At 33.0% G+C, this 12,793-nt stretch overlaps 1 protein-coding gene across 1 annotated transcript in view; it reads right to left on the minus strand.

Moving 5' to 3' along the window:
* Positions 1–201: 201 nt before the first annotated feature.
* LOC111621884 overlaps positions 202–12,793 on the minus strand; it is a 76,680-nt gene continuing 64,088 nt past the window's right edge. Inside the window, exons 45-59 of the mRNA XM_023364140.1 lie at positions 12,695–12,787; positions 12,380–12,628; positions 12,145–12,305; positions 11,777–12,050; positions 7,603–7,867; positions 6,007–6,202; positions 4,748–4,892; positions 4,618–4,671; positions 1,949–2,068; positions 1,749–1,871; positions 1,635–1,672; positions 1,474–1,572; positions 1,346–1,397; positions 558–1,018; positions 202–480 (exon numbers count right to left, since the gene is read on the minus strand). Coding sequence (XP_023219908.1) covers positions 202–480; positions 558–1,018; positions 1,346–1,397; positions 1,474–1,572; positions 1,635–1,672; positions 1,749–1,871; positions 1,949–2,068; positions 4,618–4,671; positions 4,748–4,892; positions 6,007–6,202; positions 7,603–7,867; positions 11,777–12,050; positions 12,145–12,305; positions 12,380–12,628; positions 12,695–12,787 — 2,609 coding nt within the window. The remainder of the gene's footprint in view (positions 481–557; positions 1,019–1,345; positions 1,398–1,473; positions 1,573–1,634; positions 1,673–1,748; positions 1,872–1,948; positions 2,069–4,617; positions 4,672–4,747; positions 4,893–6,006; positions 6,203–7,602; positions 7,868–11,776; positions 12,051–12,144; positions 12,306–12,379; positions 12,629–12,694; positions 12,788–12,793) is intronic.

Below are 12,793 nucleotides of genomic sequence, written 5' to 3' on the forward strand. Positions count from 1 at the left end.
CTCTACAATCCCCAAATTTTTAAAACGTCATTCTGATATATACACAGGCTGTGTGTGTGTGTGTGTGTAATTTCACGCACAACAGTACACGAATCATGCAAGAACCACAATCATAACATGTGCATCACGACAACTTTACAAAAAAGTCACAAAAAATAGGAGAAATAAATTTAGTAATAATTTAATTTTGTTTATATTGCTTCACTCCACCAAATCGACATTTTGTTTCTCTTTATATAAGAGAAATAAGAATAATAAAATTACAAATAAATATCCTGCGACTGTGAAGCAGAAAACTATAATTTTAAGTGGTTTCATGAGCTTATCGACTATTTCGTCGATATCACTATCAGGTTTCTTTGTTACGTAGTCATAATAATCTGATTCCTGCGTGTAGTCTTGTCCATGTCCCGTGGGCAGTTCTGTTCGATTATCCACTGTCAAGATTTTTCCACATTTCTCCTTATTGTAAGTGGATGGCTGAAACAGTTTCAGTGTTTTTATATCTTGCACGTTAATACTAGAAATCTCTAATTTAATCTGAAATTAATCGTTACCCAGATCAGTTTTGAAGGCAGAGTTGCCTCATCATCCTCTTTGTCGTCGTTAAAATTCCCACACAATCCACAAACTTTCGCTTTCCGTTTTTGGTTTATAAATATTTTAACCTTTGTAGATGAGTACCAAATGAAGGTGACGTACGATTTAGTCGAAATTGTTAAAGAATTATCCAATTTATCTCTGATAATTCGTATGTTAGTATTTATGGCGTATGGAAGTTCTATCTTTTCGTCGTCAATGATACATGCGCCCTCTGCTGTGATCCTCAACTTTGCACAATTAGCAATAATGATGAAATCGTTTTGTGTGGTGTTACTTCCCGACTTTTCGTATCTAATGCTGAATTGTCCTTCAAAGCAATCGTGTAGAAGCGCATACTGGCACATTCCTTTGTGAGTAAATGACACCAAATCGAATGTTACGAACTTGTTATTGTTGATACCACAGTAGCGTGAATCTAAATTGGCGTGTCATTATTCGTTATAAAATAAATATAAAATAAAAAAATAAGTGCAGTGATATCACTCAAACAGTTTCAATAAGATACTGAAAACTAAGATAATTGCTATACATCGGGAGTATATTCGAATTTCTAACGAAAACTCAAGCTAATTGCATAAAATATTGCTGAAAATTTAAATTATAGAATCGGTTGCTCCAATAACAATTAAATTTGCTGCTTAAAGAAACTATAAACTTATTGTATCTTCTGTTACTAACAGAACTTAGTGTAAAATTCTTTAGAGTGGCATCACTGATTACATATAATAAAATTGATCATTACTTGAGATACACATGGTACAGCATGTCCCGGGTTCTTGTATCATTAATTCATTCTTGAAGACATATCAATGTTTTTAAACAAATTGTCACGAAAGTTTTAAAATCATTTTTAATTAAAGACAAACTTACTTTGCGACAATTTAATGTCGGACAAGATGTATTGAAACATTCTATAACGGTTAAGTTGCATCGACACTTTTGGCATTTTTCACTCCATGTATCGCCATTCTATTTTAATAAATAAATAATCAAGAAAAAATCGTCTTAAAGTACTTAAAAAGTTTATTTACCGCATAAATCCTATTTCCTATAACGCATCTTTCTGTTTCTGCATGGAATTTAATTAATGCAATTCAAATTAATTCGTATTTATGTGTCAAAATTGTCAGTAAAATGTACTGTACCTGTGCACGTTTTTTCATCACTTAATAACTTCATCTTCGGTGGACAAGTACAAGTTACGTTCTCATATGAACTTTTGCAGAAATGACTGCATCCTCCATTATTTATTAAGCATTTGTCTTCATCTAAAAAAGAACATACAACGTTTCATTACATCTTCCAATATTCTGTGTATTTTCTATAAAATAAATTAATTTATTACAGTATTGGCAAAACTTTCCATAGAAACCTTTGCGACATTCGCACAGTTTTTCAGTTGCACATGTTCCGTATAAACATAAAAACGAAGTACACAAATCCAAATGCCGTAAACATTTTTCATCTGAAAGCGTACATAAATTTCACAATTAATTTCGCAATAAATTTTCTATCGATACAGCTTATGTATAGTATGTGCTGTACACGTTCAACGTTTATCAATTTCTACAAGATTTATTCGGTAGGTTTATTTTATGTTAGTGGTGTCGTGAAAATTATAATCTTTATCTGTCATTTCTGCCGATACGACGACACAGATTATCGTCGCTACGAACGTTTATATAATCCACGTTGTCGTAAGCATGGCAGTTACGCTGTAAGGTATTTAATATATTACAAATGTAAATCCGTCTCTGTAATCCAAAAAACACACTTTGATAGACGTATCTCACAGCAATTTCTGGTTAGCAAATTTTTTTTTATTTTCCATTGAACTACAAATATATTTCGGGTTGTTATAATGTACTCCAACCCCTCCTCAGTGCTCAGATTGAATTAAAAAAGCTGGTGTTGTATACAGGATTGGAATGTGATTGTCAGAATCCACATATGTACATAGGTGAAACAGGGCGCATGTTAGATGTTAGAATAAAAGAACATGAAGCGGCCATTAGATTGAAGTACAATAATTCTCCGTGGTATGACCATACAAATAACAATAATTATAAAATTAACCGTAATAATATGAAAATTTTGCATTTTGAAAAAGATATTTATAAAAGAAAATTTAAAGAGTATTTAGAAATAAGAAAACAAAAAAATAATTTAATAAATAACTCGGAAGGTATGCAAATTGATTACCGTTGGTACGAATTGATAGATGGCGCTGAAACACGTTAAATGTTATAATTATGTTTAAACATGGTATAATTATTTGTAAGAAAATTTTTCCATAGTAATTCTGATATTGGTATATTTTAATAATATTGTTTGTGTATCAAAACCTTTACAAATACGTATGTCAATTTTTACTATGTTAACAATTTTTACTGCGTCTGTTAAAAAAATTTAAATGATTGTGAGTATAATGGAAGTTTGTTGAAAGTTATGGTTATTTTAATTTTAGATGTATATTAACACGGAGTGCACAATTTTATGTTTGGATACAGGTTAAGGATGAGGAAGGTTTGCCCTCCCACCCCCTATTTTGAGCAAAAAACAAAAAAAGAATGTTTTGTAATTTACATAATGAGAAAATGTGTTTTTTATGATTTGGATATTTTCTATGATATAACATGGTCATGTTTTATTATGTCTTGTTTATTTGAACTGGCACTGAGGAGGGGTTGGAGTACATTATACCAACCCGAAATATATTTGTAGTTCAATGGAAAATAAAAAATAATTTGCTAACCAGAAATTGCTGTGAGATACGTCTACCAAAGTGTGTTTTTTGGATTACAGAGACGGATTTGCATTTTTAATATACCATGCAGCAAGTCGTTTATATATATTAAAGTATTTAATATAGTTAAGCAAAAATTATCACATCGTTACATTCAACGCAATTCCATGACAACAGTAATGACAGGTTGTCATTACAGTTTGGGATTTCAAATACACTGACATTTTTTATTGCTAGGGTAAATTGTAAACTGGTAACCAGTAATAAAACACGATAAACATCGCCGTTTACACGTAAATTTTCGTTAATTGCGAAAATTAAAGTATTAGTGATTGCTTAGTTCCCAACTGATCGGGGAATCGCAACTAATAATTCACTGTGCTCTGTCCAATTCAATTTTTTTTTCTCTTTTGAAAAGGAACGGTTTCATTGCCTGAAAAATAGCAACTAAAAGAATGCAGCATGCTTTATGATTAAAAAGTATCAAGATCGATCGCTGGCATTCAAATAAATATGTTCCATTTTGTCTACGAAAATTCTGCTCGATTAAAATTGTTAAAAGGAAAGCTCGTCCCTCAATGTACGATTGTAGATGTGTACCACGTGCTTCTGTGCGGCACGTCCCAATCCCTAAATTGTTCCGGTTTATTAGTACTAATCACACGACTCCATTCGTAACTTCCATTGTCATTCAATACTTAAACCGAACACAATTACAAATTGTAATGCTTTTCAAAACTTAAAAGAAAATCTTGTAAGTTTTCTCGAGTGCCTGACCACGGTTCCTCTCATGCAGCTTCCTAGTACAAATTACAGATTATCATCAGATCTATTTAATAATATTAAGTAATTAAGAAGTTAAACGTAGAAGTAATGATGATTATAATAAAACTGAAAGTACTAATCAAGTAAAATAATTTTCTGCTGTGCGAATTTCATTCTGTAAGCAGTTAAACAAGACACTGCGCAATTATATAGTAGCTGTAATGTGTACACTATTACAATAATTCTAGCTATACATTCTCACTCCCATAAACAAACTAACGATACCGTGTTTTTTTCACCTTATCATAAACACTTCCAAAATAGCATAATGCTTTTACGACCTTCAATAATTCCCACAAATTTATGTTTTATCAGCTATTATAAAGTTAAACAATGCCTAATAAATAAGCTAATACCGAAAATATAAATCTTATTGTGTACATCAAAAAGTATCGAAACAAATGACTCAAAAACACATTTAAATTTTGAAAAAAATCACTTACATTCCGTCAAATTTTGTTTGTAACAATAACATTCGGTTTTATTGCAATGTTTTCCTGTTAAAATAACAATAAATAATCACCACAGAAATATTTTTTCAATGTCTATAGTTCCAACAGTAATTTCACTCACCTTTACATAGATCCACATACTGTTCTATGCCTACATCCCCGTAAACATTAGACTGAACGGCATCCCACGAAAGGACATTGCCCTTTAGTCCACATCGCTTTTTTCGTACAAAATCTTTTGGAAGCATTGTGTCCCATATATTTACCTAGAAAATCTAAACATTACTTTTGTGAAATGATTTACACCCATCAATAATCACGATGCACTATCCTTAATTCATAAACAACGCCATTAAATAACTTATTTATCGTAAAGAAACTAGATAAGGATCAGCAATTATTTTAAATTAGGCGAAGAATATGGAGTTAAGAAGAATACTGGAGGGCCACAATAACTCGCTTCTCCTAAGAAATGAATAATTTTATGAGAAATTATGAATGGAACAACATCTGTCAGAAATATTGCTGCAAAACACGAATATGGAGTAAGCTCGGCGACAGTTTGGAACGTAATTCGTTCTGCCAATCATCTAGAATATGGCAAAAGAAAGCCGGAACCAACTCCTACAGATAAACACAGGCTGCCAGACTGATTTGGGACAGAAATCACACGACCTAGAAGAAACGGTGGAGGAATATAGTGTGGACAGATAAGAAAAGTTCGATGTAGATGGGCGTAATAGTTGCTAATACTATTGGTGTGATTTAAGAAAGGAGAGGGAAGTGTACGCCAAAGTACATATTGGGAAAACAAATATTGCTTCTCCTGAAAGAAGGCAGAATGCTAAAGGATACACACAACAGATAGAAAGACATCTACTTCCGTCTGGTGAAAGACTAGTGGTCATCAGTGGCAGTTCCAGCAAGATTNCACTTTATCAATGACGGCGGAGAAGATTGAAATATATAGGAGTAGGCTACGTGAGGGATGTTAAAATGCGAAAGATGCTGAGAGCCTGTCGTCAGCGCGGAAGTACATGATTAAAAAGTTCACTGAAAACTCAAGCTAGAATTAGTTTATTGAAATATTTATTATATTTTTTTATTTTATTTTGTGTTATTTTTATATATTCTTCCGTATCTCTTGTATATTTTTTAAAAATTTTTGTTCGAAATTTTGATTTAAATATTTGTATTCTATACATGGAACGTATCTGTTCCATTTTCGTTTTTTAGACCTGATGATGGCCTGTTAATCAGGCTGAAAATGTTAGTTTTTCAATTATATTTCTTAGCAACAAATTAAGGTGTTTTATTTTCTGTGTTTACTTGCTGAGCACTTTTACTGTTATTTAATCAATAATATAATAATAATATTACCTGCGATATTGCTCCCAAGAATGGTTCTGACTCTCCTCTAACAATTAGATTTTGACCGAGAGCCAAAGTGCTGTTTAACTTAGTAATTCGTGCTGATTGGAATGTTTTGTCTTTCGCCACTTCATTTCCATCCCAATAAACGTATATTTTATCGATCCTCCCATCCCACATCAGAACGAAAGAGTGCCAAAAATCACTACAAAAAATACATTCATTCAGATTAGTGATTATATAAATTACTTAAATACAGAAATTTAGTTCATAAAATAATCTCAAATTTAATCTTAATATGATCCCATTCTATGTTGTAACGATAGAATGGAAATGAACAAACAAATAGAACAGTATAGAGCATTAACAACGAGATCTATTAGCAAATTGCGTCTTTCTCATGAGTACTGCATTAACATCTGAATATAATTGTCGCAACCAGGGACCTCGTCCGGTTAGGAGCATAAAATTATCAATATAAACCCACACTGCGCCTCCCTTCCACACAACGAAAGGCCATGTATTCACGAAAGTGTATGACAAGAAGACGTTCAACTAGACTCTGCCGGTTTGTTAGTATAATAATTTTAAGAATAATTCAATGACTTAAACGTCGAAAAAATAAATTTTAGGTACGCTCCAAAGTCTTCAGAGTTGAAACAGATACAGTGAAAGTGATTTGATGAAGGACTTGATATTGGATGACGAAGCTTATTGCGATCTTTATATTCAGCGAGTCTGGAATCGCAGAAAACTAGATATAAATCGATTGACGAAGAACGATTACTTCATAGCACAAGCGCATAAAATGGGACGATCGTCCGAATCGTGCCATTTTAAGTACAGACCCGTGGTGCACCTGAGGAGACCAAGACCCTGAAACCCAAAAAGTAAAAGGAGAAAAGAAACACCAGTAAATTTTCATGAAATCTTTTCATAATTAAAATTCATTTTATTTTATTTATATCGTGTCGTGTCTTGTATTTCCATTATTATTTATGAATTAAATTGTGGGACACAGGTTGGAATTTTACTGAATTCGTATTCGAAATTTCTTTTGTCCATTCAATTCGGTTTTCTTCAAGATCAAACTTTGACTGCGCCACTGCGATTCCGCATTGCAAATTGGCATAGTGTGGGCTCATCTTAATGCCTTTGTAGAAATTAAATAGGGGACCTCAAATCAGAACCGTAACGAACAGTTTTTGCGTCCGAAGCAAACCTCATACCTGTTACCCTTTTCTTTTAACTCTCCATTCTGTGGGCACTAAAAGGGCTTCTTATAGCTATCTCGTTATGGGTTCGGTCAAGCCATAACGAGCTACGGGTTCATTTCGGCACATACCCACGTTGGCCCTCCTCTAGTGACGCCGCTGCCTCGAAGGTGCTTATAATTCATTCGTTCTTACTATTGTATTAATAGTACGAGTACAATGTTAAATCGATCATAATACTTACTAAACCATATACATATTAGATACATAAATTGATATATCGGTTTAATAATTTATTGTATGTATATGATTGGAATGAGCAGTGTGTTCTAACATCACAGCCGTTGAGTACATACTTTTATATACAAACACAGTATATTAAAAGAGATACCTCCTTGCGTAAGTTAAAGCAAAAGTCCTTTTGAATGCAACCAATCTCACGGATGGAAAGCCACTGAGAGAAAATCCTTCAGGTACATAAGAATATTCATCTTCGAATTTCATTGAGAAAATTGTTCCTGGGGTCTTCAAAATGCCAGAATTTGGAAATTTGACGAACAAAGACATTGTCATTTCACTTAATGGAGGAATGTCTCTTATCTTCACTGAATAATTCGATTTTGGTTGGAATTTCAACGCGTACAACATCCTCCTTTCTGAAATTTTAAGTTTTTAAATTAAATAATAAATTTTCGACATTAAAAAAATACTCGTCAATCTTAATTAATATTCAGACATAACCCAGATAATTGAGGCAGACATTAATTTAATTCTTGCCAGACTATGTTTAAAATTCACTGTTGTCTGACACTTTCTATTTAAATATTAGAAAGAAAAATTAATATTTCATGTTATATTTTAAACTAGCAGATGAGCCCGGCGTTGTTCAAACAAAAAATAACAGCAAAGATTAAGGTTATTGAATTATTTCTTTCTTCTAATCCTTCTATTATATTATAGTACTGTAAGATACAGCTTAACGCGGGGGATGGGTTCCTAGACGACAAAGAGCTAAGCGAAACGGCGTTAAACCAAGTGTTTTTAACACAGTGTAAATAGGGAAAGGGGAACACGCGACCAAAAATGAACAGATTTTACCTTAATTTTAAAATATTTTTATATTAATTTGCATAATAATATATGTTAAATGACACAGAAATGTAAAGTTTATTTTTGGTCAACGATTTCGGTTATCGTTTCCAAACTTATACCAAGGAAATCTGTTGCAAGTTCTTTGGATTGCTTGTTTTCAGAATCTCTATTTACCAGTTCTACACGAATTCCTTGTTCTGCCAGTTCTCGAAGGTCGTCGTTGGTAACAGAACAGACTTAACAGAAACCTGCGGTAACTCATCAGCATCCTGCTCCTCTACATCTCCTAGTCTTGCTGTATCGATTAGTTTGACAATTTGGTCAACCTAACGATACAACAATAGGCTCTTCTCGTTGAGAATTCTTGGATACCTTCAGCCATAACTTCTTCCGCACTTCGTGCATTTATCGGTTAATTCTTGCCAAGCCAAGTCGATATTTCTTATAATATCCATGATGTTATATTTATTTCCAAATTGCACCAATCAAACATAGATTTAAGGAAAGTACGGAGCTACGACGAGCCACCCTTTGCTGATTGGTTCGTATTTGGGAATAATCGTATTATATACGAATCAATCGAATGCCGCGATAATTTGCATCGGCATAAATTTTGAGCTTGTTTTTAGGCTTCGAGCAGATCGCGTTATTTCGAATCAGCGTTAATCGATACAGCGTTAAGCAGGGTCTTCCTGTATTTGATTCATATTTATAAATGGATCTTACGTAAGAGTTTATTACACCGAGTTCCCAATCTAACACATTTTTAAAATTCCTTAAATTGTGTACAGTACAGGAATAAACAATTTATAAAATGTCTTAGATTGGTCACTCGGTGTTGTAAATCCATAAGCAAGACAACCTTTGTAGTTATGTAAATCAAATACTAATCGTTAAAACGAAAACCATATAAGAACTTTGGTGATTTTAGCCTACCATTGTCACGTTTATTGCGATACTCAGATGATACGAAAAGGCACAAAGTTAATGGTCAAGTAGGTAGCAATTGAAAATATATATTAAACTTTTCAGATATTATAATTTTTCCTAATGTTAACTGTAAGAAACTGTACTTTTCACAGCCGAATATCAAACGGTAATCGGCCAACGAATGAAATTTCGTTTGCTGGTTACCGAATTAACCCAATTAAATCATATTTTGTTCCCGCCGGTAACCTCGTATTATGTAATTTTTCTATTCGAATGTCACCATACTGCTGGTCCGACTGAAAGAACGGATTGTTGCAGAAGGAGGTCGAAATAATTTTACCAAAAGTAGTCGTTGACCCCTCCTGATAGAGAGGATAATCAACGACTATCTATTAATATTGGTCTACTATTAATACTTCAAAAGTGATTCGTGTTAGACAGGTAAAAGTTGTTAATATGCAAAATTAAATATTTATACTATTCACAGGGTAACTCTTTCGATTGCTCTCATGCAATTGCTGCGTTACCTGTCGCAGTAATTATAAATCGCGTCTATTTCGCGGTATATGATTGTCGCAGTATTTGAGTGAACATAATATATATTTTCAAAATTATATCCTTTTTTGTAAAATTTATATTTAGTTTGTTAATGTAATGCCAATAGATGACGATACGTGTAAATCAGCAAATCAAATATAGATAGAAATTAATTGATTTTATAGTAATCAAATATACAGGTCATTATTCATTTTAGAAATATTTGAATGCAACTGCTGATTTTCGTAGCACTTGGTCGAACGGCTTAGGAATTTATTTCTTAATTAATCTTAAATGATGTCAAAGAATATGGCTCACGTTTAGCGCAATTTTTTCCAGTAAATTCCGGCTGACACTTGCATTCGTAGCGAGGAAAAGAAGGAACACAAATTCCGTCATTTAAACACGGATTCTTACGGCACTGATTATTTATTTCGCAACGTCTTCCGTCAAATCCCTTCAAACAAACACATCTTTCGCTTCTTCCAACAAGAATGCACGTTCCTCCGTTTTTACAATCATTCCGGAAACACGTTAATTTCTTTTCACAAAGGTTCNAATATATATTAAACTTTTCAGATATTATAATTTTTCCTAATGTTAACTGTAAGAAACTGTACTTTTCACAGCCGAATATCAAACGGTAATCGGCCAACGAATGAAATTTCGTTTGCTGGTTACCGAATTAACCCAATTAAATCATATTTTGTTCCCGCCGGTAACCTCGTATTATGTAATTTTTCTATTCGAATGTCACCATACTGCTGGTCCGACTGAAAGAACGGATTGTTGCGGAAGGAAGTCGAAATAATTCCACCAAAAGTAGTCGTTGACCCCCCCTCCTGATAGTGTGGATGGTCAACGACTACTAATTAATACCGGTCTACTATTATTATTTCAAAAGTGATCCGTCTTACACACGTTGCGAAGGCCCCGCATGTGAAGTTTCTAACGTTAAAGTTCGAAAGACTTAATATGACTTGTTTAAATAAAAGAAATCTTGTAAAAATGCTAGAATAATTGCTTTTGTGCGATGATTAAGTGTTTAATTAAATTTTGCAACAGATTGTATAAACCACGTGAAAAGTATGACGTATAATGCAAGACCACCACTAAAAGAATTGAGAACATTGTAACGAAAAGTTGTAGCCCGGCTTTGTGACGATGACATAATAATCAATCACTGGTTAGAATTAGTTTGGTTTATTTGGTTACGGGAACGCGACACGTGAGCAATGTGCCCAGGAAGATGCATTCAGTGAAGAATTTTATGGGAATGTGGACTATATTTAAGCGTCGGTCATGCTCAAACACACGACTAACTACCAGAGTTCGTGGTTTTATGCACTGATCTACCGGAGGGCGCTTATTAGAATTAAGAAAGAACCGTTCAGAAATGAAAAAAACCCGAGTCATTAGATGTGGATTTTTAAAAATTATATCCTTTTTGTAAAACTTATATTTACTTTTGTTAACGTTTTCCAATAGATGACGCTAGTATGAAAAAGCAATTCAAATATAGATAGAAATTAATTGATTTATAAAAATCCAATAGAAACGATATTATCCAAGTTAGAAGTATTTGAAGCAACTGCTGATTTTCGTAGCAATTGGTCGAACGGCTTACGAGTGTATAGCCAACATACTCATTTATATATTCAGATAATACCAGAATGATTATTATTATTATTTTGTAGTTTTTTTAAAAGATTTTCTGAATTTTTTTTGCTCGAAATCCTCAAGTTGCCATACTCATTAAAACTAAATATTACATTTTTGTAAATTATACTATTAATTACTTGTTTTATTAAACTACATTTACACTTAATAAACTATTAAATTCACTAATGATATTTTTTATATATATTTTTAACTCCCAACACAAAGAAAACTTTAAAACGTTAGGTCTTATAATTAACGTAAAATAAAACTTTATAAATAACAATATTGTATTGTAATATTTATAATAATTTATCTCTTAAATAATCTCAAAAAATATGGCTTACGTTTAGCGCACTTTCTTCCAGTAAATTCCGGCTGACACTTGCATTCGTAGCGAGGAAAAGAAGGAACACAAATTCCGTCATTTAAACACGGATTCTTACGGCACTGATTATTTATTTCGCAACGTCTTCCGTCAAATCCCTTCAAACAAACACATCTTTCGCTTCTTCCAACAACAATGCACGTTCCTCCGTTTTTACAATCATTCCGGAAACACGTTAATTTCTTCTCACAAAGGTTCCCGGTATATCCAGGTGGACAACAACACGAATATTTCTAGAAATAAATGGTTATAATTAGTAACAACTACTGTATTTATATACATTATAGTTCAGATGTGATATTCCATTAGTTTCCACAGAAAGATTACCTGTATTTTATCAATACAGGTTCCGGCATTTTGGCATTGGTGGAATTCACAATCGTCTATGTTTTCTTCACAGTATTCACCTCGAAATCCTGCTGTGCACAGACATTTGGGAATGCGTAATCTTGTACTCGTATAACATGTTCCACCATTTAAGCACTTGGCTAGTAAAGAAATAATTCGTATATTTCCATCAACCATTACGAATGTTTTAAAAATTGTGTAAATATATTCATACACTTCCTGCATGCGTTATATATTTCACAAAATTTTCCCGAAAATCCAGCTTTACAAACGCATCTGAAAGTTCCATTTTCTGAAGCACAGTATCCTTTGTTCCAGCATTTGAGAGGACAATTATTTACTGGCCTTGCGAATCTCCATATAGAGCAATTGCGCCCGCGAAATTGAGGCCTACATAGGCACTTATAACCTTCTAAAGTATCGCGACACGTTCCACCATTTTCACACTGGTTTTCTTTACAGACTAAAAATTCATGTAAACATGAGTAATCTTCTCTTATTAGTGTACAGATGAATCATTTATACTTACAATGCTTTAATTGATAAAACTTTTTAGACGAATCATACTTTCTGCCAGGATAGTAACTATTTTGATTCCATTCTTTAAGTGATCCATTGAAATAAATGG

Source organism: Centruroides sculpturatus, unplaced genomic scaffold, assembly GCF_000671375.1.
Source record: "Centruroides sculpturatus isolate CEXI.00-Female unplaced genomic scaffold, Cexi_2.0 scaffold200, whole genome shotgun sequence".
NCBI classification, from domain to species: Eukaryota; Metazoa; Arthropoda; class Arachnida; order Scorpiones; family Buthidae; genus Centruroides; species Centruroides sculpturatus.